General features: G+C 58.2%; 1 protein-coding gene across 4 annotated transcripts in view; it reads right to left on the bottom strand.

Moving 5' to 3' along the window:
- The window catches only part of TBC1D22A (TBC1 domain family member 22A), a 333,653-nt gene that overhangs the window by 83,657 nt on the left and 222,215 nt on the right, over positions 1-27,781 (bottom strand). For 3 of the 4 annotated variants that reach the window (XR_011997920.1, XR_011997919.1, XM_072741980.1), the window contains one exon: positions 13,381-13,508. The exons of the other annotated variant lie outside the window; for it this stretch is intronic. Coding sequence is in view for 1 of the 3 variants with exons in the window: in XM_072741980.1 (XP_072598081.1) it covers positions 13,381-13,508 (128 nt within the window). In the remaining 2 variants the exon portion in view is untranslated. The remainder of the gene's footprint in view (positions 1-13,380; positions 13,509-27,781) is intronic. 4 annotated transcript variants of the gene reach the window in all.

Raw genomic sequence — 27,781 nt, forward strand, 5'->3', positions numbered from 1 at the left:
AAGGCAGCCCTGCAGGACCACGATTTACGTCACTGGTAACGAAGACACACTTCGGTCATTTCCCTGCACATGTATTACTAGTACCTACTGGGTCACAGTCACTCCCTCTCGACCATGGCAGAGCCTGGAGCTGTGCACTGGACAAGGGCAGGGGTGGCCTCCTGCACATGGAGCAGCACCCCCCGCCGCCGCCCAGGGCTGGCAGGCCTGCCCCCCCCACCTGCCCACTCCTTACTCGGGCCAGCCCCCCAGGAGGATACACACCCTCCTTGACGCAGCAGGTAAAGCCAGCCCTCCCGTGGGCTTCCCCCAACAGCCCCTGGTTTTCTTGAACCTTCTGTCCAAAAGCCTAAAGATGTTAGACAGGCTGCTTAAGGTCACACTGAAGATAAAATATTCATGAATATATCACCTGAGAGCTCACTAAAACCGTGACGAGCCATTACCCGCAGTGTGACCTTGCGCGAGGCCCCCAGCTTTCTCACCTCACACTCCTAGCCAGGGGCTCCAGCAGCCCTGCGCTGGGGATGTGCAGATCCCGGCTCAGGGCTCAGGGTGCTGGCCATAGCTCTTTGGCTCTGACTCCTCGTGAACTAAAACCTGGGCAACGCCAGGGCCCCACACCTGTTACGGCCTCACCTCCAGCATGAAGACGTTCTGGTTACTAGGCCCTGTCCTTTCTACTCACAGATTCTAGTTCCTCCTCCAGAGCCACCAAGACCAAGTCCCATGCCAGGGCCCAGGCCAGCCCTTGGACACAGGTGACCCCTGTGTCTTCAGGTGTCTCTCCCCAGCCACACCTCCCCCCCTTTTAGAGGAGGTGGGGGCACCCTCCCTGCTGGTCTGTGTTCCCCATTCACTCAACAGACATTCTTGGTCCTCCCATGTGCATCCCAACCAGTCACTCAGGAACTAAGGGGCCTATCCCAACGATGCTGCAGCCTGCCAGGAACCAGTGGTCCATGGTCCCCGAAAGAAGTGGCAGGACATGCAGACCTTCGGCAAAGATGGAGCAGCACAGGGCTTGGTCCGTAGGAGCTGGAGACTCTAAGGGGGCCAGAGAATCTGGTGAGGCCTGGGGGCTCTGGACAGGATAGCAGACAGGACACACCGCTGACTTTCAAGACTTATCACGCAAAGCCCCTGGTTCTTTCTCAAACTCACAGGTCCGGGCTCTCCCAGCCGCTAGCAGGCACTCAGCCATGGTGAGCTAGTTCTCACCAAGAACGGTCCCTCATCCCAGCTCCAGGAGTGACTGTCACTTTGCAATAGTGCTTTCCTGCAGTGAGCGAGTGGCCGTCAACAAGGAGCGGCCCTGTCTGGCCTGGTGTTGGGCAGGGGCACCTGACAATCACTCCTCACATAACGTCCCAGAAATAAAGATTTTACCTGTTACAAGTTTAGAATTCAGAGACTAAAATGTCGAGCAACCTTTTCTTCTCACTCCAAGGACAACTTGGAAGTTCACCTACACAGAAGCAGGAGATGACCACCCATATCAGCGACTGCGTGGAAGCTGACAGATGCCCCAAGCCCCCACCCAGAAAGTCCCTCGTTCCCAGGAAGCACCTGGACCAGACTCGGGCCCCCTAGACCTGGCCGACTGTGCTGGAGCCAGGCCTGCAGCGGGAAAGCGTCTTCTCCTTAGAGCCCAAACCCTGAACGAGCTCTGATAAAACCCAACCTGATTGAAATATGAATGAAAGTCTTAGAGTCACTAAGGACATTCCAGATACTTCTTTAAATACTACTTCTAAATCCCCAGGACACTGACTTTATTGCCACTCTGAAAGAGTGGAGACACCCTCTCCCAGCTCCTTCCTGCAAAGTTATCAGCAGTGAGCACCGTCTTGCTGAATATTCTCATTTCTAAATCCTTGCCCAGCTGACAGTGATCTATGCCTGCTCCCGTAGGAGGGCAGACATGAAAAGCTTACGACCTCAAATCTTAATGGGCTTATGAAAAAGTATGTTGTAAGGAGACCTGCTTCTCCAGTTTATTAGATTAACCCAATCCATCAGCTTCCACGCCCGCGAACCAGCACCGCAGCAGCCTGAAGTTTCAGGAGCGCCACATGACTGTCACCTGGCTCCCTGGGCAGAGCTCCCATGGGGGCTGCACTCAGAGGGTGCTCTCCTCCACGCCCAGGGGTGGCCAGTGACCTCCTACAGGTACAGCGCAGTGGAGAGGCCCCAGGCAGCCTCTGAGAGTTGGGACCCCTGGGACACAGGGGAAGCTGTGGGGCAACCCTGGGCATGATTTAAATTCGGCACCGATCACTAAGGCAGGCACAACCTGAAGACCAAGCCTAGAACGCCGCCTGAGTGCAGAGCCGGCCCTAGGCCTCACACACGGGGCCCCTCCACCACCCAAACCCCGCCTGACGAGGACAACTGACAAGCACTGTGTGCCAGGCCCCAGCACCCTCAACTCAGCACTTCCTGCAGGGGGGGCTGGTGGGCCTGCTGGAGGTCCAGCCACAGCACCAGGCCCTCATCCTGGGGTGGAGAAGCGTCCACAGCACCAGGCCCTCATCCCGGGGGTGGAGAAGCGTCCACAGCACCAGGCCCTCATCCTGGGAGTGAAGGAGCGTCCACAGCACCAGACCCTCATCACAGGGTAGAGGAGCAGCCACAGCACCAGGCCCTCATCCCGGGGGTGGAGGAGCAGCCACAGCACCAGGCCCTCACCACAGGGTGGAGGAGCATCCACAGCACCAGGCCCTCACCACGGGGTGGAGGAGCAGCCACAGCACCAGGCCCTCACCACGGGGTGGAGGAGCAGCCACAGCACCAGGCTCTCACCACGGGGTGGAGGAGCAGCCACAGCACCAGGCTCTCACCACGGGGTGGAGGAACAGCCACAGCACCAGGCCCTCACCACAGGGTGGAGGAGCAGCCACAGCACCAGGCCCTCATCCCGGGGGTGGAGGAACAGCCACAGCACCAGGCCCTCACCACGGGGTGGAGGAGCAGCCACAGCACCAGGCCCTCATCACGGGGTGGAGGAGCAGCCACAGCACCAGCCTCTCACCACGGGGTGGAGGAGCAGCCACAGCACCAGGCCCTCATCACGGGGTGGAGGAGCAGCCACAGCACCAGGCCCTCACCACGGGGTGGAGGAGCAGCCACAGCACCAGGCTCTCACCACGGGGTGGAGGAGCAGCCACAGCACCAGGCCCTCATCACGGGGTGGAGGAGCAGCCACAGCACCAGCCTCTCACCACGGGGTGGAGGAGCAGCCACAGCACCAGCCTCTCACCACGGGGTGGAGGAGCAGCCACAGCACCAGCCTCTCACCACGGGGTGGAGGAGCAGCCACAGCACCAGGCCCTCACCACGGGGTGGAGGAGCAGCCACAGCACCAGCCTCTCACCACGGGGTGGAGGAGCAGCCACAGCACCAGGCCCTCACCACGGGGTGGAGGAGCAGCCACAGCACCAGCCTCTCACCACGGGGTGGAGGAGCAGCCACAGCACCAGCCTCTCACCACGGGGTGGAGGAGCAGCCACAGCACCAGGCCCTCATCACGGGGTGGAGGAGCAGCCACAGCACCAGGCCCTCACCACGGGGTGGAGGAGCAGCCACAGCACCAGGCTCTCACCACGGGGTGGAGGAGCAGCCACAGCACCAGGCCCTCATCACGGGGTGGAGGAGCAGCCACAGCACCAGCCTCTCACCACGGGGTGGAGGAGCAGCCACAGCACCAGCCTCTCACCACGGGGTGGAGGAGCAGCCACAGCACCAGGCCCTCATCACGGGGTGGAGGAGCAGCCACAGCACCAGGCCCTCATCACGGGGTGGAGGAGCAGCCACAGCACCAGGCCCTCACCACAGGGTGGAGGAACAGCCACAGGAACCAGCATCTAGCTCTCATACAGGCAGAAACCCAAACCTACAGAAGCTAAGTCACCCTCTGGGAACACTGCTGAGAGCACCTAGCCTGGTGGACGAGACCATGGACCTGAACCTGCCCTCCCACCCCCATCCAGGCCACCCAGTGCCGGTGGCCCCCAGAGTTCATTGGCCTCCATCTGCCCGGCACCCAAATATCCGGATGCAGCCATGCCCACCACACCTCCCACGCAGCAGGCTGTGTGAATACCTGCCTCTTCAGCCTCCACACTTGCTCCCCCTTCAAGCCAAACCACGCTCTGTCCCTGGCAAGCACATCCTGGCACCTGGCTCTGGGCCCGGCATGTCCTCGGCTCAAGGTCCTGCTGAAGTGTCCCCTGGGAAGCCTCCTCAACACCCCTGGGCAGAGTGAGGTGCCCTGGGTGCCCTACCTTGTCACCTCTGGCACGGCACATCCTGTAACTGCCACGTGTCCACCTCCCACACCAGGCAGTGGACCCCTCAGAGCAGGAAGGCCGCCTCAGACATCTCGAGAGACCCAGGGCCCACATGGTGGCCCACACAGACCAGGGTTCACGCTGCAGAGGGTGGACGACTAGAAGAACTGACCGGTGGGCGGACAGGAGGACAGATGGATAAAGATCATCCACAGATACACGTCCCTGGCATCAGGTACAATCACACACAGTGCCTGGTTATTGCCAATCCAGCATCTTCTCGCCAGCTCCCACGACCACTCTGTCCCCTGCCTGGAGCGTGTCAGCAGCCTCTGGGCCCTTCCTCCACACCCCGTGTGCTGCACATCCGCACCCACCTGCCCTCCATTCCTGGCGGCCTTCCTCCCACACACTCCTTGTTCGTTCCATCCTGGCCGGGGATCTCAGGACTCCTGCCCCAAGACCTTCTGCTGGAAGCCTTCGTCACCAGGCAGTCTCACTCTGGGGCCCACGACGCCTCCCTGCCCACTGGCTGCACAACCCTGGGGACCAGGCATCCTGGTGCCCCTTTCTCAGCAGAGACGTACATGAGCGACTGTCTCACAGCTGGTGGCCAGGCTCTCCTGCTGGCTGTGGGCTCTCTGAGGTCCATCACTGTGTCCCCAGGCCTAAGAGCAGGCTGAGGCCCAGAGTAGGCACTCAGCAAACACGCCCGAACCGAATGACTCCAGGGGCACCCCACAAGGTGCAATGATCAAGCTCTTCCCCACAGGTGTGGACACATCCTCTGAAGCGCTGCGAGGCCCCACCTCTCACGATCTCTGACGCACCTTCTCCCAGAAAAGCAAAGGGTGCATAGGCCAAGTAGCACAAAAATGAAAAAACTGGAGAGATTTCACTGAAAATGGTGCACAAGGACCAGGTGCCATAAGGATGTGTTCCCAGCAGCAAACCTGGCTGTTTCCTGATCAGAGCAACGTCAGGAGATGCATCTTGGAGCATCCAGGGGTCTGTGGCAGCCCCTCTCAGCAGTGGGCACACAGAGGGGCCCTGACCCCCTACCCTGCTGCCCCGTTGGGCACCACCAGGTGCTGGGGAACTTGGAGCCGTGTCCCAGAAAGGGCACAGCCAGCCCACAGAAGCCCACGGCTGGGCGCGCTGCTCCTTCGCTGCCAGGGTTTGAGAACAGCACGACTGAGGCCGGCTTCCCTTCATTCACCCTTCCAACTCTGTGGCACAGTGGGCTGAGCAGTGCCGGCTCTCCACAGACCACAGCCCCATTGCCACACGGGCCCCGCTGCCACAGCGCGCTGCAGGGCCCCCAGTCAGGGCCGCAGAGACGGGCACTCACAGCCGTGGTCCCAGCTGCTGGCCGCTGCTCTGGCCATGCTGCCTAGAGTGAGCTGGGGCAGAGGCCACTGCGTCTTCGTCACTGGGGCCTGCACAGCACGTCCACACAGATCCCCTTCTGGAAGGACCCAGTTCCATTTGGCTGTCCATAGACCAGCGCTTTATTCAGCGCTTTACTGGTGCAACAAACCCCAGGGACGGATGGCCCTCATGCCACTCCCCCGATGTGTATGCATGAGGGGCCTGGGGCCGCCCGCCTCGCCCACCAGCAGAGCCTGCCCTGAGGGCATGCATGGTGGCTCTGCCTCCAGAGGTCGCGACCTAAGACAGATGACCGGATGCAGATGACCGGATCCGAAGAAGAGCTCCGCAGTTCATCACCTGTGATTTACTGCCAGCCCTTTGAAGAGCGTGACTGAAGCCACTCTTCAGGGTATGGACAGTGGAAGTGTCCTAATTAGAATTCAGGTGGCCTTTGGATAACACGAGGAAAGAATTTAATAGATGCTTTAAGCCAAATGAAGTCATCTTGCAATACCTGGCAGAAGAACATTTTTTTTTTTCTTAAAACGAAATCCCCAGGTTGTAGGAAGCGTTAAGCCTCCAAGGCCCCATCAGCACCACCCCCGTTTACCAGAGCGGCCCTTGGCTCAGGAAGGAGGAGGGGAGCCCACGCGCCCAGGGGCTGGGCAGCGCTGGAGAAAGCAGGTGGAAGGTGGCATTCACAGGGACACACTCCCGCTCAAGGGCCCGGTCCCGCAGCGGCTCACGTCCCCAGTACCAGACCTCAGCCGGAGCTGCGACTGTCCCCTAGGACCCAGCTCTCCCATTTCCCTTGGGAAAGCCATTGGTGTCCTTCACTTCAGGACGTGCCCGGCAGCACACTCACTTCCGAATCCGCCTCGCAGGACCCTGGGGAGGAAGGGACTCCAGCCCGGGGCAATGTCCCCACCACCCAGCCAGCTTCTCTCACTGCACCAATGGCAATCTCCGTGAGCTAGGAAACGCTCGGGACTGCCCACCACGTAACCAGCCCTCCGTCCCCTTCCTGTCCCCTGTGTGCCCCCCCACTCACCGCCACACCACTCAGACAACGGGGGTCACCTCAACACAAGCTCAGGTCAGCCCAGCCCACCCAGAGTGCACCTGCCTACAGCCATCAGCAGCCAAGGCACTGCTATGCGGGGCCCACAGGCCTTCCAGGTGGAGCCACCTTCTCCTCACCCCGACCTACTGACCCCACCACCCCCTTCCCAGGGCGGCACCCCACGTAAGGCAGCCACTCACTGAATGGGCTGTTCAATTTAAATTTGAATAAATTATAATTAAAAATTCAGTTCCTCTGTCACATTTTTCCATGTTGAATAAGCCACTGTGCCCACAGGCTACCCCACCGGACACTTCCATTACCCTAGAACCTTCCACTGGATGCCTTGCTCCAGAATCCCTCCCACTGGCTCTGTGCATGCCCGGGCTTCCTCCCCACTGGGCTCCCTCCCCCCCCCCACCCCGCTGGCACCCCAGCCAGGCCCCCTCGCACTGTCATGTGCCTGCACACCCACATGTCACTCCCGTGTCCTAGCTATTGTGAACAACGAACACAGGGGTGCATATGCCTCACGAGATGCTGACCTCGTTTCCTCGGCATAAACAAATAGTCAAGTTGCACATTGAGCATCAATATACAAAAATCAGCTGTGTTTCTCTACCCCGATGATGAGCTATCAGGAACTACCCCACGGACAAGTGCCTTGAATAAAATAAAATGCTTAGTGAATCCAACCACAGAAGTGACAGGACTGCACACTGGAAACTGAACACTGACGAACAGAACTGAGGATGAGACAGATGGAAAGACAGCCTGTGCTCGTGGACCCGATGAATTAATAGGGTGAAAGGCCCACAACCCCCAAAGCCAGCTGCAGACTCACCGCAATCCCCATCAAAATTCCAATGACACTTTTCACAGAAATAGAAAAACAAACCTAAATTCATATGGAACCACAGCAGACCCCGAGCAGCTACAGCAATCCTGAGCTGGCTGACATTCTAATGCCATTTAGCACAAAAGAAGCGCAATCCAGAAACTTCACCCCAGTCTCTGGCCTTGGGGAAACCCACATTTGCGACCCCTGTGGGCCGGTCTCCTCCCTGGCACGGTCCTCTCTGGTGGACACCCCATGAGGAGGCAGAGCAGAAGCATAGCAGGTGCGTGACTGAAGCTCACCCCAGACCACATCTTGGTCAGGAAGCCCTCGTCAGCAGAGCACGAGGCACATCCTCTGCGTGATCTTGGGGGGTCCAGCAGCCAGGCTCAGACACGATGGCAGCTTCTGTCCCCAGACCTCTGGACATAAAGGCAGCTGGGGACACGGGGAGGGAGAGCAGGTAACGATCTACCTCTGTGCCCTCCCTGGACCCTGCGGCTGCAGGCAGAGGCCCTAGGAGCAAGGCCTGGGCCTCAGAAGGCAGAGCCCCATGGGGTCCCAAGCCACAACCACAGTCCTGGGCCTGCCAGGGTCACAACAAACAGAGGCCACATTTGTGCCATTTTGTCACAGATAAGCAACTGCACAGAATGTGCATGAAATGCGAGGATGGTGAGGGAGGGGCCGCTGAGGCCAAATCCTGCTGGTGTCCTGCCTGAAGCAGCTCGAGGAAGATGGGAACGAGTGGAGTTGGGGACCTGCAGCCTCACTCGATGCCCAGGCACCAGCAGGATGTACCAGCCGGGCCCTGGGAAGTGTGGCTGAGCCCCCTTCCTGCCATGATCTCACCCTCCACCCCAAAGGTTTAACCCAGGGAAGCGCCCAGACCCCAGTGGGATGGTACCTGGACGTAGGCCCTCCACAGAGCTAATTATAGGGGGTCATAAGGGCAGCGCCCTGATCTGATAAACCTGGTGCCCCCATGGGAGGAGGAAGATGCATCAGACAGCTCCTGCTCCACGTGAACACAGGGGAAAGGCCACGTGAGGACCGGGGAGGGGGCAGCCGTCTGCCAGCCAGGGGCACAGCTCTACCAGGAATCAACTGTGCAGACACCCTGACCTCAGACGTCCGTCCTCAGACTGCGAGCAAACACCTGCCTGCCGTGGTGGGCGGTGGTGGCGTGAGCTACGGCAGCACCTGACTCATCCTCCTCTGGAGGGTGTGACCCTGGGGGTGTTCTCATCACATGGAGCAAGATGGGCAGGACCTCGGAAGCCCCAGGAAGTGGGGGACGTGCCCGGGGAGGGCGCTACTAAGCATGGACAAGCACACCCGTGAGCCAATACTGATGCACAGCTGCCAAGTAGTGTCCACACTTCACTCAGTTCTCCTTATTTGCCTCAGGCTGTCTGCCGTCCGAGGGCGCCATCCAGGATACGACATCCAATGATCCTGTCTTCTTGGGGTTCTCCGGGTCAGGACAGGTCCTCAGATGTAGCTTTGCTCTGACGACCCCGAAAGTTCTGAGGAGCACAGGGCAGGACGCTGCGGAATGTAACTGGGGACGCATCTGATGTTCCTCTGGGGGGGCGGTCTGGGGCCGCGGGTCTGGGAGGAAGGCCACAGGTGGGGCGCTCTCCTCGTCCTGCGACTCGGGGCACCAGGCTGACCCTGCCACGTGACCTCGGTCTCGGGGCCGCAGCGTCCATCCATCGGGCTCCCCATCCACACTGCCCTCTGGAAGGGGGTCCGTGTGCCCGGCCCCGCTGGGGGGGTTGTGTCCCAGCTCCTCCAGGGCAGGCTCGCTTCGTCCTTTATTCGGAACTCCTCTGGGCAGGAGACTAATCTGTGGGGTCTTCCTCCATCAGCAGGACCCCCGCCGAACTCTGCGTTCTAAGTTATTTGCCTCGTTGGAGCTCTGGCCCCAGCGTGGCTCCGTCCTAGGTGGTGTGAGCATGGCCTGTGCCCCGGCCCCGTGGGTGGCTCTGGGCCTACCTGCACACGTCCTGCCCCAGCCCCGTGGCCTGCCACTCCCTCAGGGGCCCCCGCTCCCTCTGGAGCATTGGGAGGTTGTGTGGAGACTAACCCATGCGTGTAAGCACACGTCTATAAATATTTCCACATGATCTCGTGTACCTGTATCAGGGGTCACCTGTCCCCAGGAGTGACAAACCTTGCTCCCAAAGCGCTGCTCCCTGTCCAAAACCTCTCCCTGGATGCTCACGGGGCTCATTCCACCCTTCACTCGGTCCCAGCTCAGCCCTGCACAAAGTGGCTTACACGCCTCCAAACCCACAGGGAGAGGGGCAGCTCCCAGCGCCCTGGCTCCTTCACAAGGGCTCCCGCGGTCACAGCCTGCGCTGACGTCACTGCCTCAGCTCCCCCACACCAGGAGGACTGCAGGTCCGACCAGCCCCGGGATCTAGGCTGTTCCCCTCAATCAGGCAGGACGATCTGCAGGGCCACTTCCCCTCACACGCAGCTCCCTGCGCCTCACTGTCCTCTTCACAGCAAGAATCACGATGTAATGTGAGGCACGTTCGCCAAGGGCTCATTTCTGGATGCTCCTGCATCTGTCCCACTGGGACATCAGTGCCACGAGGGGCTTCTTATGTCTGCCCAAGGCCCAGCATGGCACCTGGTACACGCAGGCACCTGACACGTGTTCCTGAAAGCAGCATCCGCACGGGTGGGAGCAGGAGGCTGACGGGAGGCCGAGAGCCACCCACCGTCCAGCACCCGGCCTGCAGGGGTGACTGCGACGCCAGGTCACCCCCCACGTTCAGGGACCCCCGCTGCTTCACGCCCTACCCTTCCCTGGAACACAAGAGTCATGTCGGGTACCGCTCACACTCCAGCTCTCCATCCACAGCGATGGCGAACCCAGCCATGGTTGCATTGTGGGCAGGACATGTGCTTACGGGACAGCCCTGCTCTCGAGCATTCCCTTTCGCACGACACTGCCATTCAGGCCTGCTCCCTCCAAGTGACTTTCACAAAAACCTGTGGGAGGCGTCCACGGGGCCACCTCGGGGTGGTCTCAGAGGAGCCCTCAGGGGGTCCGTACAGGGGAGCACCCACATGCTCGCATGGCTGAGGGGCTGCAGGGGCCTTCTGCCCAGGTGCCCGTGAGCATCAGTGAACGACAGCACCCAGAAAGGAACTTCTGCTCAGCTGGAGGCCAAGGGCCGGCATGTTACCACCCTCCTTCCACCATCATCCTGCCGGGAGCCACTCCAGCCGCAGCTCCGCGCTAGGACCGTGCTGAGGGCAGAGGGGAAACTGTGGGGACGTGCCTCCCAAGGGATCCTCAGCAGGGCTGCCCATGCCCCCCGAATCTGCCACCAGCACAGGACAGCAGGGTCCCTCGGGGCTGAGAGACTGCAAGCCCCGGGCCAGCCTCCTCAGAGCTCACAACGTCACTGTCCAGTCACGGCAGTGCAGCGCGGGCACCGCCAGGCTGGGAACCTCGCCCTTGACCCCCTGCCTGCCAACACGGGGTCTGTCCTCGCTCACCTGAGAGCAAAGCCCGCGCACCTTCTCAGCGACACAGATAAAGGGGCTCGCTTGGAGAAGAGAAGGGAGGGTCAGGGAGAAACAGCAATGAAACCAGAGCACGGCCTGGCTGACCAAGGGCCCCTGAGGGCCTCATCCCTAGCCGCAGGCCGGGGGTGAAGGAAACAGGCCCAGGGGTCTCTCTCATCCCAGGTGATCGGCATCCACATGCCGGGTGAAGGGTGGGACTCACCCTTTCCACGGTGCAAGGACGGGGAGCCAAGGGCAGAGCTGGCGGCCGAGTCCTATGGCCGAGGCTCTCCGGGAGGGGCCAGCCCACTCCAGCTGAACCGCTCTGACAGTGGGCGCACTGTGCCCAGGAGCAGGGGCCACCTCCCTGAAGCATGGGCTGCTTCTCCATCATTTGTGCTCTTAAATGCCCATCTCCATGCCTGTGAGGATGCACCTCATTCATCTCCACGCCACTCCTTCGTCAGGAGCCTGGGACGAAGCAGGTGCTCTTGAAACCCTCTGAGGACACACCCCCCCAGAGGACTTCAAGCCCCCATGAGGGGTTAAAGAGCTACTAAACCTACCGTGGCCCAGCTGGTAAACACCCCACTTTAGGGGAGAGTAATCACCCGAATGCCATCCTCTGATTACTATGTATTTTCATTGCCAAAAGATGTAATACAATTTCATGGTTACTTGGGCCTGTAAAATAGAAATACCCCCAATTTTTAAAATATGAAAAGGTTTATGAGCGGGGTACCGTCAGTTCAAGAATGAGCCGGTGGTACAAATGAGTCAATTCATGACAAAATTTAATTTCAGGAAAATTAATGCAATAAAGATGCCACAACTGTACTTAAAGTTTTAATACCTATTAGGAGTTTTAGCGAAGTGGTGCAGGACCACAGACGCACAGATCCATTTCCTAGCTCCTCACGATGCAATTGACTTCATACCTAATTTATCTGTAATGGGGACAGCATTACAAGGAGCTGTGTATTTAACGAGGGGGCCAGGGTCTTCAACGGCCGAACCCATCATAAATGGAGAGCGTTCCCACGTCACGGGATATTAAGTCTGTTTCCTACAATGCTACTGAGACCCAGTTAATAGCACCAGGCTGACGGCCACGTTCACCAAACAGCCCAGGGAAGGCTTCATGTCCCAGCAAATGTCAGTGGCCTGAAATTCTGTAACCGCCATGTACCCAAAGAAGCAAAACAAAGTGGGGGATCTGGATGCAAGCAACTGAGTCGTCAAAATTTCTGCAGTGAGCATTATCAGAATAAGCAAGCCACAAAAACAGAAAGCCAAGTCAGAGCACTGGACGTCAGAAGCACGAAGCACCCCGAGTCCATGCAGGACACAAGGGCCTCCCTCCCGCAGGATCAGAACTCTGGGGTGCTGCTCTAGCAGACTCCTGTGACGCCAAGCTCAGAGTCAGACGCAGCGGCCGCCGGGCCAGGAACAGCTAGAGCTCCAGAGAACAGCTGGAACTCCTATCCCACCGGCAGGATGCAAACCAAGGCTCCTTCCATGGAGGGAAGGAGAGGAATGAGTAGGACCCGCTCTATGGGGCCTCCCGCTTCCCTACTCGGCAGCGGCTGTGCACCCCCTTTCCTGGTCCAGGGCCCGTGAGGGGCCGGCGCTCAGTGGAGTGAAAACCTGCCTCTCGGAGCCAAGAACCAGCCTCCCCTGGACTCCACTCCAGGTCCCACGGAGGCTCCTGCTCTCTGTGAGTGACGATGAAAAGCAGGCGTGTAAGCCCCGCAGCGCGGCCTCAGCTTCAGCAAACATCTCCAGCAAAATGAAAAGGTGCTAGAATAAGCAATGGGACACTCGAGGGAACAAAGGTGGTTTGTTCCAGAAAACTCAATCTCCTGAAGAAATGAATTTCACCAAAATCGGTGGAGAGAAAATTTCATATCGCACTGAATCTGTCAGTGATTTAAAAAAAAAAATCTTTATTATAAGTGACTCAAAACAGACAACGTGTGAGTCCTGAGTGTGAATGTTTGTGGCAGCTGCAGCACAGACGTAAGCCGACTTACAAGCCTCCCCACTGCACCCCGGGCCCCTGGCAAGGATGCTGTCTCCGCACCGTCGGAACAAAATGCAGCTACAAACACAATTACAGGAGGGTCTTCCTCGCGGTTCTGTCTACTCGGGACAAGGACATCAGAAAAGGACTTCAGAACAACCACCTGTCCCCGAGCAGACGCCAAGTGGGAAGAGGCCGGTGGCAGGAGGCAGCGAGCGGGGGGGGGGGGGGGGGGGGGGGGGGGGGGGGGGCAGCTCACCTGGTAGGTGTCCCACAGGCGGATGGTGCAGTGGAGGGGCACTTCCCGCATCAGCAGGTTGTTCATCCAGCGGAAGGCGAACTGCAGGTACCTCACCTCGTGCTGGTCCAGGTGCCGGTGGACTTGCTCTGCACGAGACAAACAGGCCCCCAGGCTGTGAGGGAGAGCCCCCGGGGGCCGCCCCGGAACCACCCACTCCAACCGCCTGATGCCCAAGCGACGTGCCCAGGGGTGCGGAGAAGTCATCTCTATTAGAAGAGTGCAGATCGACTCTTCCTCGGGGAAAGTGAGCGGCGGGGGTGCCGTGACAGTCACAACGGCAAGGGTGGCTCCCGGGTCATGTGCATGTGACCCCAAGGATGCCTCCCCACCCCATTGTGACGAGCAGCAACTCCGCAGCTTGGACCCCGTGCTTCCCACCCAGGCCCCTCTGCAGGGAGGCTCCAGAGCTCCATGAAGCTGCACAGTCTGTGGACCCTGGAGGTGCCACTGCAGGGAGCAAAGATTCTGGGGCTCATGGTGGCCCTGTGACTTCCCAACATTCTGCCCCATAAAGATCTGCTCCAAGTGGCCTGGGAAGCACCCGTGCAATTTCACAGGACAAGCAAATATTGCCAAACGGGTCCTGCCTGGGAACTGGAACCCTCCATGCAGACTCCTCAATCAGGGACCATCAAGTGCTGCTAAAAGCACTTTTTCCGCACACGTTTTCCTTTTTTCTGGGGCTTATTACCTTCCCCTGTAACCAGCCCTGAGAAGTGACCCTGAAAAAAGTTCACACATTTTCCAGCTCTCCCCAAAAAAGTTCTAGAACTAACAAATAAACAAGTGTTAGTGTTTTGCTGCTTACTGGTTTGTTTTCACTCGTGTTACTGGTAACTTGCAGCACTGCAGCAACAAGGCTTTCCTAAACACTAAGTATGGGGTGGGGGTACGAGGGGTGGAAGGACCCTGTCCTGAGACCCTCTGCACCTTGCAGACAGGCACTGTGGCTGAAGCATGAGTGCCTGGCTGGGAGGAGCTCTTGCCTACAGGAGGGGGAGGCTGGCCGCAGAAAAGTTCCGGACGGCTCTGGTTCTCGCATGTGGAGCCAGTTCCTTCACTGGCTCTGCTATGACATCCCACCCCAAGCCACTGCTGTCCCTGGCTGTGCGACAAACACGCCTGGGCACCCTCGTGTGGCCGGCGGGGCAGGACACGTGTGGGCTGGGTGTGGGGGAACAGCTGAGCCACGCGGTACAGCAGACCCAGCAACACCCTGAAGAACAATCCCAACAAGACAGTGAGTGACTACCCAGGGGTGAGAAGAACCGCACAGGCTCATGGTTGAGCCCTTGCAGCCAGCTGGGAGCAAGGTGCCAGGGAGGGGCTGGCAGGACTAGGCTGTAGAAGACCCCAGAGGCCCTGGCCACATGCTGCCTCTTCCGGGACAAATCTGGGTCCGAGGGCTCCAGGCGCAGCACAGGGCAGGCTGGGCCCAGGGTGTGGAGGCCAGGAAGCAGGCAGAGAGGGAGGCTCCTCCGGCTGGGGTCTGCTCACCCCAGTATTCAGCTCCTAAGGGCAGGGGCCCTTCTCCCAGGAGGGGCAATTCACATGCTGGGAGGGGGCATTGACCAAGCCCATGCAGGCTCGAAGGAAGACCCCTGTGTTTCTGCATTACCAATCCCACTTGTCCTCCCCCGTGAAAGCCTAAGGAGGAGAACGTTTCTGTGGACAAGGGGCTGGGATGGCATGTGAACTGGGGAGCCAGGCGCTATCAGGGCTGACGTCAGCGGGAAGTGCATGGGGCCACGCTAGGGCAGTAAGAACAGGTCACCCTGAGAAATCTCAAAGCCATTCTTACAGTAAAGCAAATAAATATGCAGTATGAAATGAAGCCAATCGTCATCGTTGGCTTTTAAGATAGAACCTAAGCTTTCAACGGAAAGTCCTCTTTATCCTGGGCCCCTCTGAGCTCCATCCTGAGTCCTCGGCCCGCAGACAAGGGCCTGGCCCAGGTGAGCGCAGGCTGGAGGCCCTCGAGGAGCTCAGGCCTGAGCGACCTCTGGGACCCAGGGAGCACAAGGCCAGCTCAGGGGTGGGCTGGCCTGACGAGCGGGGCCACGGGGGCTGACTTCAGTGGTCCCCACACTGAGCTGCGCAGCACCCACATCTCAGGGGCTGAGAACATAGGTTCTGAGGCTCATCTCAACTTTCCTGATCACAGTCTTTCGGCGGGGGGGTCTGAGTCTGTGTTCAGTCAGTCTCCAGAAGATTCTGATGTACTGGGAACCTTCGCAGGCACCCCGGGGGACAGAGGACAGACACCAGGACTCTAGCCTCACACACGGGGTCCCTGTTCTAGAAGTTCTGTGCAAAGGACAGGGGGACAGGGCAGGCACAACCCACAGGTGGTGCCTCACTGGTCTCTTTAACCATGTTCTTCTCATCAGCTTATATTTTATTAAATACAATTAATTTTTTAAAAACTTAATTTCACCACCAAAGAGAAGTTTCCACTCACTCGAGTGGAGGATAAAGTGGCCAGCAGTCAACGGCGTGGCACTAGGCAGGGCCTCCCCAGCAGAAATGAGTCACAGCTTTTCATGGACAAGAGCCCCCAGACAGGAGGGGGCAATCCTCTCCCCGTGTCCCTAGCCATCAGCTCGGGAGCGCTTAAAGCCACAAGGGGGTTTCTCTCCAGATGTCCTGAGGGTCCCATCAATGGCCCACGGTTTGAGAAACACTGGTCCACAGATACAACTGGAAAGCCTCAGAATGCACCTCGTCCTCAGCCCCCAGACTCCCAACACGCCCCACAGGGAGTCTCCCTCAGGTGGCACCAGGTGGCCGACGACACCCCTTCAATGCCCGACCGACCACCGGGCCCTCCCCTGGGCCTCCCCAGCCCTTCCGGCACAGCGCCACTCACTGCCAAACACCGGGGGAGTTCTCTGAAGCTGCCCGTGCAGTCAGCCTGTCCCTCTTCTTGCTGCTATGAACACCCGGAGAAAAGCATCTCCCGTGGCACCTGGCCTTCATGGCTGAGGGTGCATGCCTGGCCTGGGGCAGGTACTGGGGGCCAGTCACCTCTGTGCCCCCTGCCCCGGCACACACCAGGCGCCTGGCAAGGGTCTGCGAGGCGCCTGAGCGAGGGCAGGAGGGGGGCAGGAGCGTGCAACTGCACGGAGGACCGTGTGACCACACCAGGCACAGATACAGCCCCAACCGCCCAGCCTCCCCTCGGCCTCTGCTCCCGCAGTCAACACCAAGGAGCGTTCTCAGCAACGTGGCGGGACACTGTGTTCTTTGTAAAGAACTGAAGAATGATTTCTAGCCTGCAATTATCCTCAGCTCTGAAACTAAAGCTCGGGAGAGCTTCAAGGGCCCTGAGTGGCCCTTCCATCCAGGCCTGACCGCTGCCAAGGGCAGAAGCCCCACTGGCTGACGGCCAGCCTCCACCACCGCCCAGGGCACGGACTCGGGCGCTCCAGTTAGCCTGAAATTCAAATATGAGAACCCTAGAAAACGGCAGTTTAGAGAATTTCTGATTTTACTGAAGAAGCCTCCTTCACATAGAAAAAGTATACAGTTGGCAGCATGGAGAAGACCAGCAGGAAGAGGGGCGACAGCTGGGCAGACAGGACCACCGCCCGACAACGGCCCGGGAACAAGGGAGGCCGACACAGGGTGGCTCCCAGGATGGGCGGCTCCCGGGACAGGTTGGCCCTGCCAGTGGCTCTTGGCCCCACTGGCTCCTGGTCCCTGTTGGTGGCTCCTGGTCCCTGCCGGCGGCTCCTGGCCCCGCTGGTGGCTCCTGGCCCCCACTGGCGGCTTCTGGCCCCACTGGTGGCTCCTGGCCCCACCAGCTCCTGGTCCCCGCTGGTGGCTCCTGGCCCTGCCACTCACCCCGGCCTGCTGCTCTACAAAGACAGCTGGGCCATGCCAGCACCTCGTCCACCGGAGCAGGACAGGCCCCAGCGCTACAGCAGGTCAGCAACCCGGGGCCTCCCGAGGCACAGCGGCCGGCCCACCTGTCCCAGTCAAGTCACCCTTGTAGCCACGGCACCGCCCCGAAGCCATCAGAGACAGCAGTGGGTTGGTCACGGGGTTAACGGTTGGGAAGGAAACACTAACTCTGAGTTTACCGACGTGGATTCACGTTATGTTTTCAGGGGCCGCTGCACACTGCTCCACACCCTCTGCTCCTGTGCGGGACACCACGGGCTATTCGCTGAGGGAGCATCAGGCCACTGAGGGAGGCCTTCACCCGGGCTCTCCCTGGGGTACCAGCAGTGGGTCTTCCCCCGGACCCTGGCCTCCTGTGGGCTGGGGACTCCATTGCCTGGCGTGCAGGCCGTGCTAGGCACCACGCTGAGGGAGACGATGGCCAGAACTGGACGCTCTCAGGACGTGGCAGGACAGAAAGCTGGGAGACGAGCTGCCCACAGGACTTAAGGACAGAACGGCCTCTGCCTCCCCAAGCAGGCCCACGCGCGGCTGTAGCGCTTCCAGCCCGTGTAGGACAAGGTCACCAGTTTACAAACTGGGGAAACAGCTTTGAAACGTGCCTGGGAGGCATAAGTCACCTTTCTAATGTAAACTGGCAAGCGCACAGATTTGAAAAATTAAACACATATTTCTGGAACATCTACCACTGAAGTGACCCAAGAAACCGTAAAGATTAACCCTTTCTCTTCTACAGTGAGTTCCACGTGAGGCCCCAGGAGCAAGGGCACCAGGCAAGTTCCCACCTCTCCCCCGGGATACAGACAGAGGCAGCCCCTGTCCTAGGCCTGGCCAGGGGGGCCCATCCTAGCCAAGCGTGATGACCCACACCCTTCCTGAAGGGGTGAGGCCTGCAGGACCCTGACCTGGGGGCACGCCCACCCTGTGCCTGTGCAGTGAGGCAGGCTGGGTCAAATGTCCCGATGCAGGCCAGGCGGCAGTGAACTGGACGTGGGACTCAGGGCTGCCCCTCCCCGTGTCCTAAAGTGAGCCCCGCACTGCCAGGTGGGTGCGCGGCCTTGCCCTGTGTCTCTGGGTACCAGCTCCAGGGTACAGCGACTGCCCACTGCCCGTGTGGGGAGGCAGAGACATCAAGGATGACCAGAAACCCGATGCCCTGCTGACCCCACAAGGACACAGGCAATGTCCTTCCAGAGCAAAGACTCCTCATCTATTGCTCTTCCCGGGAGGATTTACCAACCTCCTCCCACCCCCACACACCTGGCTGCCTGGGAGAGGACACTACCAGGCAGATGAGGCCTGCGGCCTGCCCTCCAATAGCTCAGCAGCTGAGAGGAGAGAAAATTCAACCTCGAGTCTCACAGTTGTCTGCTTCATCAGAATAAGCAGCCCTGCACGCCCAGCCTTCTCTCTGCCAGGTGTGGGCCTCAGAGGCCCTGGGCAGCACTGAGAAGGCCAGTCCCCTCCCTGCCCCTGTGGCGGGGCTCTGAGCCCCAGGCATGAGCTGAGAGGAGGCACCCCGGGGCCACCCCCCCCCCCCCAGCCACCCCCGATGGCTCAGACCCGCAGGAGCCACGGTCCCACCACCAGCACAGCATCGCTCCTGCCGAGGTGGCTTCTCTGGGAGGAAGTGGTGGAGAGTGACAAAGTGGACCCGCTGCCCGCCCTCCCAGCCCTCCTCCTGGTGGGTGGGACTCCTGGCAGGGCTGCATCCTGTCTGGAACGGGTAGAAAAATGGACAACTAAACTCGGCACATTACTTTCAATTTATAGACGTCAGGGCTGCAAACATATATGCTGAAAAGCTTCATTTTTCCTATTTGATAAGTAATTGTGAGCAGATGCTCTTTCGCTGATGAAGGTAATTTGGTTAGCAATAATTCTGAATTTGGAATTTCCTGTTTCCCTGGAAATAAGAGTGTACGTATGAATGAGTGGGCAGATGTAAGTATTGTCATCTTTCAGGTTGAAAAGATTTTTTTTTTTCCCACAAAACCCTCCATGGCAAGCCAGGGCACTGCCATCGTCACGGCGTCCCCAGGAGGTGGCCGTCATGCTGGCACGCACAGAGGCTGCCAAAATATTTGCCGGACACTTTTCTCAGCACTTTAAACAGTAGATCTACAGATTGAAAATTCTGCTGAAACATCTTGTCTTCTTGATTAAAAATAAAAATACATTATGCAAACACACTGTGTCCAGGATTTATGCTAAAGAGGACAAAAACAAGGATCCCATTGACTTGGCATAAAAAAACACATACTGTCTGCCCTGCAGACACTACTTAGATTTATTTGCCCAAAGAGTGAGGTAAGTGCTCACACTTAGGTACCTGACAAAGAGCGCCGTGCAGAGCCCCTCCACAAAGCCGAGAACAGACATGAATACACCACACCTCTGCCGGGCACGGTATGAATAGGCTTTGATTTGGGAGGAAGATTTCAATTCTCTATCAGGTAAGGAGATAAAAAAGGAACAAAACAAGGGCCACCTGACAGTGAACGTGGGCCTCTCTGCAGCTGAGAAGTCCTGTGTCTGGGCCCACCCACGCTCGGGGTTTGCAAGCCTGGTGTATGTTAACACTGCGGCTGGAAAAGGCAGGCCCCATAGAGAGGCAGGGCCCACCTGCATCCACGGGCCCGAGGACCCTCGCTGTGTCGGGGGCACAGGGGCACAGCCAGGAGGAAGGGGCTGAGTCGGAGAGTGGCAGGAGTGGGCCTATCCCAGCCAGCTCCATGACAGGGAGGCCTAGGGCTCCCCATTACAGACCCCACAGAGGCCTCCACAGGGATGGAGGGTCTGAGCTGGAAGGGGACGGGGTGGATACACAGGGGAAGTAAGGAGACAGAGCAGAAACCAGCACCTGTGATTCCACCCTCGAAGCACAGGACACTCCCGGCAAATCCCAGCGGACAAATGGTCTTGCCAGCCCCACACCAGGGCCAGGGAGGAGGCAGTGGCCTGAATCTGGGCTGCTGGCTTGTCTTCTCCCTTGGGCAGCAGGGGAGCCTGGGCCAGACCCTAAGGAAGAGTGCTAAGACCTCAGGTTTAGAATCAGGAGAGCCTGGGTTCAAATCCCAGGTCTGCTTCTGGAAAGTTCTTGGAGGCTTCCAGTGCCCTGAGGCCCTCCCCTGAGAAGCCTGCTGCCTCATAACTCTCTCTGCAAAGTTCCTGGCATAGCAGCACCCAACAAGAGGGGAGAGCCACGGCCCCGTGTGTGGCCAGACGGCGCAGGGGATTCCAGGAAGGGCCTCCCGGGGCCGGCCCCACAGCACAGGTGCACAAGGGGGACTTGGTGAGGGCAATCTGTCCCACGGTAGGTGTACTATCAATGGCAGCTGATCAGTATTGCTACACCTTGTGCTTCATCAGGAAACCATCAATGCAACCTTGTTGTATTTCAATAAGGATCACTACAATGTCTTCAAAAAAACATTTTTTTTTTTGCCGTGGAAATTGTAATGGAAATCAATAGGAAGTGAGATTTATTGAGACAATTTAACACCATTTTAGGAATGTGCTGACAGCATAAAGAGACAAATCCCAACCCCTCACCCCCATCCTATGCCAAGAACCCAGGGCCCCATGCGAGCCCCACAGGGGGACATTCCACACCTTCCTCCTGCTTCACGAGCCAGGAGCAGCACACAGAAGGTCAGTGAGAACCAACAAAGCCAGCTTCCGAGAAGTACCTCTGTAACGTCAAACACTGCAGATGCACCATTTTGCAGACTCTGGACCATGTGCCTGGTCAGAGGGGCCTCCTGGTTCCCTCGGGGGGCTGGCCTTGCCCTCTTCCTGGGAGGGAAGCTCTAAGTCCTCAGACATCCCCCAGGGCAGACTGTCCCTGTGATGCTAACAAGGGAGGTTCTGGTGAGTGCAGCACCCCTCAGCAAGGTCGGGATGGAGACTGGGTAGGACCCTCAGCTGCCAGCTGTCAGGGAGAAGAGAGGAGCTGGAGACTGAGTCCAACATGGGCCCCACGACCCAATGGCGCCCACATGAAGAAAGCCAACACACTCTGGACACACAGACCCAGGAGACCTTCCCAGCTGGTGTGAACACTTGGATGGGTGGGTGGGTGGGGCAACATGGCCTGACTCCATGGGTGGGGGGGGCAAATGCCCAGACCACACCCAATCTCATCCTACGCCTCTCTTCTTTTGCTGGGTCTTCCTTATCTGTACCTTTCACAATAAAATCACAATCACAGCATAATGTTTTCCAGAGCTCTGCGAGCCCTTCTAGCCGATTGCTGAACCTAAGGAAGCCACGGGAACCGCTGAATTTACGGCTACTGGGTCAGAAGTGCCAGCAGCCTGGGGACCATGGAGGGGCAGCTGCCGTCTGAAGTGGGGCAGTCTGGTGGAGAACTGAGCCAGCCCTTAACCTGTGCGGTGTGACACCACCTCCGAGGGGTGAGCAGCGGAACTACATACCCACTTGGGGTACAAACAGAATACTCCTGCCACTATCAAATGGCCCTGAGGCTGTGATCCAGAAAGACATCAGGGCAGAGGCTAAACTGCAAATATATTCTCCCAAAATAACTGCTCCAAGGCTGGCTTTAACATCAAGGTCATGCCATGGGACTGCTCTCTTCTTAGACGCTGCACAAGGGCACGGGTGAAGGTGGGTCACCCCACAAGGCTGCTAACCGATCCTGAGCAGGAGAGCCTAACACGGTCACTGCACAGTGTCAGGGAGCGGTCCGAGTGCAGTCCCTCCAGGGCCCTGGGGCACAGACGCCACCACGCACCCTGGGGACCCAGCCTGCACACAGGCGTGGAGTGAGGTTAGGGCTCCCGACAGGATGTGAGAAAACAGTGTGTATCTGACACCACGACACACTATCTTCCCATCTTTAGAGAGGTATTAAGGCATATTTTTTTGACAGTAACATTATCTAAAATACAAGCTCTTCTAGAGCTACCCAGAATTGGAGCGACGAGGCGTTAAATCATTCTCACTTCGCAGATGTGCTCATGAGCTTCTCAACAAACGGCCTGTGTTGATATCAGGAAGCAACAACCAACCTGATTTATTAGAAAAGAACGCAGATGACAGAGCGACTTCCCCAGGCACCCAGAGCGCAGAGGCCCGGACAGCCTGCCGTGCGCACGTGCTCAGCAGCAGTGGCCCAGGCACCAGAAAAGGTGGCTGGACGCCGACCAGGTGGATGGGAGCTGGAAGTGGCCTGGCTTCTGGCTCCGTCCCACCCAACACCCATACAAGCGTCTAGATAGGGACACGGTGAGGACACTGATGAGGGGTCCTAACTGAGGTCCTGAGATCTGATGGGCTGGCGGGGTGGGCCTGGCCTGGTCTGCAGCTGAGGCAGCAGTAAGCCCCCGGGGATGTGGGCGGGGGTCTCTCGGGGCTCGCCGAGCCCACTAACAGGGGTGCAACAGGAACTGTACCTGTGAGGGTGGCCAGCAGAGCCCTGCTGGAGTGAGGGAGATGGGCCCTCATTCCCAGTGAGGTGGGGAAAAGAGGGGGGCTCTCGGGCATCAGCTGTCCTTCGTCCACTGGATTCGTTTTCTGATTCCGTATAACAAATGATCATCATGAATCTGTCATTTCCCCCATGGCTCTGAGTCCAGAGAGGACCTTGCTGGGTCCACCGCTCGGGGCTTTGCAAAGCTGCAGTCAAGGCTGCACTCTCCTCCAGAGGCTGGACAGAGAAGCGCTCACCTTAATTCAGGGTGTTGAAAGAACTCAGTCCCCTGCCGGTGAATGCCCGAGGGCCCCAGCCCTCTGCTGGCCATCAGCTGGAGGCCACCCCCATGTCCTGGCAATGTGAGCTCCTCCGGCATGGCAGCCTGCTCCAGGAATAGTCGGAATCTCTAGGTCTTCTGCTAAAATGGAGTCTCAGATGCTGTAATATAATCACGGGACAGAGAGCCCGTCACCCCATCTCCATGGAGACAAGGACTCACCCAAACCCAGCAGCAGAGTGGATACCAGCAGGCGAGACTGGGAGTCACCAGAGGGCCCATCCAGCACATTCACTCCCTGCACCTGCTTTGGCAGGAGCAAACCATGTGTGCCTACGACACGCCAGCCCCTGTGCTCCCCTTTCCAGCGGGGTGGGGAAGAGAAAGGCCTGGGCTGCCCGCAACTCCAGCTGTGGCCAGGAGCCAGGAGAGCTAAGGAAGGCTCTGCTAGACCTACACCACCAAACCAAGAGGCAATGCCCTTTTTCAAATGGGACAGAAAGCAGAGAAAAAATAAACTCCTAGCTAAACAAGCACATGGCTCAGATACACAGTTTGCAGGTTGTCTCATCAGCAAGAAGAGAGCCCTAACGCAACCCAAATCTGCAAGGAAGTTGAAGATGAGGAGCTTCCCTAGAAGTGTTCCCTCCACCATGGCATATTTTAAAACTGAGAACACTGCACGAAAATACCCATCTGAGTTCAGACCACGACCTGCAATTCCCACGCCTGGGCTGGCGAGCAGGTCTGTGCCTGCCCATGGTCGAGACTCAGTGCAAGCACCACTGACCTCCTGAAGCCTTGCTGACCTCCACCGGAAGCTGAGCCCACCGAGCCGCCTGCAGACTTCCGGGAGAAGATGGACGGCACATTCGTGGCCTTGATGGTCGGCACAGCCATCTCGCCCATTAAACTGTGAGATCATTATTGACTGGGTTCCTTCAATTTTTTTCAACACCCAGGACTGAAAGGGCAAGACAATAAGTTTTCCATGAAAGTGGAAGGGATGGATGCATGGATAGATGGACAGATGCACTGATCAATGGATACCTTGATGGGCAGACAAATGAGGGATGGATGGATGGATGGATGGATGGATGGATGGTTGAAGGCTGGGTGAGCAGATGGATGGGGGAGAGAGGATGAACTGCAGGAGGCTAATCAAGAAGTAAAGGGAGAGACACATGGGGAGCTCAGTGATTGAGCGTCTGCCTTTGGCTCAGGGCGTGATCCTGGAGTCCTGGGGTCGAGTCCCTCATCAGGATCCCCACAGGGAGCCTGCTTCTCCCTCCATCTATGCCTCTGTGTATCTCACATGAATAAATAAACAAAACCTTTAAAAAGAAAAGAAAAAGAAGAGAAAGATGGATGGGATGGATGAAAAGCATCTTTCCAAATCAAGTTTTAGGACTCTGATATTCTCCTCATCATAAACCATTACCAAAGACCAGAATCTAGTTGAGGGAATTGACTTGTTTTTGAGGGAAAGAAGGCATTTCCTTCTACACCTTTGGACACAAACACAAGTATGTAATAAAGATAATAAAACTGAACCACACATATGAGCACATCTTTATTCTGGCTTGCACTCTTACCTAGAAAAAAAAATTGTAGAGTACATGTAGTCTCACTCAAAAACTTTAAAAATTACTAGTTTATAATCTGCAGTATACATTTGAAGGGAACAGGACGCGATCGAGCACGTACTGGGAGGACAGCGTAACAGGTCATAACAACTCAATCAACGCCCCGCATTCCCACACATCCTGACAGGTCCTAATGACATTCTCTACCACCTAAAACCTGTCAACAGCTCTCATGAAGGTGCCAGAGTCCTGACCAGGCCCCTTCCTTCTCCTGCCACATCACTGGTACACTCAACATCGAGGAACAGGCTCCCTGGGAACAAGGATTTCTAGGGCCCAAATTCTCTGACCATGGCTGCGTCCTGATGTCATGTCTCTGAGTACTGGGCTGGGGGGAAATGCACAGATGGGCTCTCCAGGCCCTCGCCAGCCTGCCCCAGCACACCCCATCCCCACCATCTCCCCCGGCTCTCCAGGCCTGGCCAGCCTGTCCCAGCACACCCCATCCTCATCATCTCCCCCGGCTCTCCAGGCCCTGCCAGCCTGCCCCAGCACACCCCCACCCCATTTACACCCCAGGCCCACACCAGCCTGCCCAGCACACCCATCCCCATCATCTGCCCCGGCTCTCCAGGCCCGGCCAGCCTGTCCCAGCACACCCTGTCCCCATCATCTCCCCCGGCTCTCCAGGCCCAGCCAGCCTGTCCCAGCACACCCCACCCCATTTACACCCCAGGCCCACACCAGCCTGCCCCAGCACACCCATCCCCACCATCTCCCCCCACAGTCCCCCACGCTGCCCCCGCTGCTCACACAACCACCCACAGATCCCAAAATGGTCCTGCCGCTTCACACCACCATTCCCTCACTCACCACAGCAAACACCCACACGAGACTCAGAGTCACTGTCGGTCTTCTGCAAAGCCTTCCCCGACCGCCACCCCTGACTCCGTGGGGCTAACCAGAGAAGCTGGCTGCACTGTCATCCCCTCAGTCCGCTGTCTCATTGGATAAGAGCTCCCCAACAAAGGGCTCTAATTCATCCCCGTACACCCAGGACCTTGCATATGGAGCACATTTCACAGACACCTGCTGAATTGTGTGAAGTCCATGGCCCAAACCAGAAGCCCCTCAGTCTGAGATCGGGCTGCAGGAACAGCGGGTCCCCCAGAACTCGGGGAAGATGAGGGACCATGGCCCAGGCACACAGCTCACTGGGCGGCCACTCTGAGGGCTAAGGCAGCCGCAGGGCTCCCTCCCCGCATTAGAACAGACGTGCCAGGAGAGCAGGGCACAGACCAGGCCAATGAGGGCAGTCAATGGGGCTGTCACCAGTCCTGCTCTGCCTGGGCCCCTCTGCCTCGGCCTGGGACGCTAGCAGAGCACCCAGACTGGTCTTGCTGGCAGGGAAGCGGTACAGCCCGGAGGAGAAGGGAGGGGACAGAGGAGACATACCTGAGTGTGCCGCGTGCACAAGTCAAGGGAGTGAGTGGGGCCCAAGAGCCACAGGACTCTCACCTCCCTCTCCACAGCCCACCACCGGAGCCGTCTGTGGCCATGAGAGCCCACACGCAGGAGACACGGAGGCATGCTGCCAAGCTGCACCCATCTGCGTCCTGGTTCAGGCATGCCTAGGACCAAAGCCTAATCTCTGCCATACCTCATAGGGTGCTCAGCGCCTCATGAAGTAGACACTCACTACGTGTCCCAAGCTTCCATCACAACAGCAGACCCAGAGTCTTCACACATTCATGGAGATCGCTGAATGAAGGCCAGAACTGGAACCAAGGTGTGACAGCTGCTGGGAAGTGACGTGAGCAGCACTCCCCGGCCTGGCCTGGGATGAGGCCACTTGCCCAAACCACCCTCCTCCACCGATGGGAGGAGCCTGTGACTGCAGACAGAGTACCAGGGCAGGGAAGCCAGGAGCTACACGAGCCACACGGGTGGGACCAACAGCCACAGCGGCCCCTGCCCGGCCCTCGTCACCGTGCCTGGAAGCAGATAGCACAGGCCCCGGGGCGTGCCCCGTCAGGCCTGCCCAGCACTGGAGCCTCCCAGCAAGGGCGCTGGACACAGCTTGCTGCCCACTTCCAGCCCAGCACCCGGCAGTCTGCGGGAAGCAGGGACGTGTGGACAACAGTCTGATTCTGGCATCGGGGGCTGATTTTCCGCCCAGATATGGCAGTGCCTCACGGGCTGCTCCTGTTCTGTTCTGTTTGAGTATTTACGAGCAACCCCATGGCTGCCAAGGTATCATGCCGTGAACTTGTGAAAAGAACGTTAGCGGATGTACAACAAGCAGACCAAAGTTCACCAAGCACTTTGCTTCCATACCGTTTTTTAAAAAATAACCAGAACACAGTTTAAAATGATGAGTTTCCAGGGAGGGTCTATCATCCATCATCATCATACGGAAGGTCCTTTCCCCCACCCTGACAGAAGGAATCTGTTCCTGCTTCTGGCACTGAAAACCCACCCAGATAATGGAGAACCGCTCGCTTCCCGTAACTGCCTCAACTTAATGCAATTTACCCTTTGCTTTCTTATCTGTAACCCAGAGCATGAACGGTCACTTGCCTCATTCTCTGTGCACCAACACCCCCTGCCCCAGAAAAGCAGCTATGGGCAGAGGGGGGTGCCCACAGCCCACCCTTACCTGCCTTTCAGGACACACGGCTACACCAAGGAAGCCGACCACAGACCCCGTCCGTCCAGGCTCTTGGGGAGCATCCAGGGCGCCCCAGGACCGCCCCCCATGATCTGCAGACATGCTCACGGGGCTCTTACACAAAATGCGGTGTCCCACTCCAGAGCCACTCCACTGTCCCCTTCTTTTCGGGGGAACGTTCCCACAAGGACCTCCTGTACCAAGCTGAGAAACTGAGCATAAGAATGATTAATTTTAGGAAAGATTTGTAACCTTGTGAAAAACACAGGACTCCCCAAGCTCAGACACACAAATACACAGGAGAAAGGGGAAAGCTTTTACCTCCAGCAGGAAAGCGACCAACAAATGCAGGAAAGTGGGCACGTTAACAAACCCCAGGAGCGGCTGCCCCCGACAACGTGGTGACCCGCAGGTGCCCAAAGCAGCATGAGAGGCCCGAGCGTGGCGGGACAGCTCTCCATCTGGGTCTCCTCACAGGA

Source organism: Vulpes vulpes, chromosome 16 (assembly GCF_048418805.1).
Source record: "Vulpes vulpes isolate BD-2025 chromosome 16, VulVul3, whole genome shotgun sequence".
Taxonomy (NCBI): Eukaryota; Metazoa; Chordata; class Mammalia; order Carnivora; family Canidae; genus Vulpes; species Vulpes vulpes.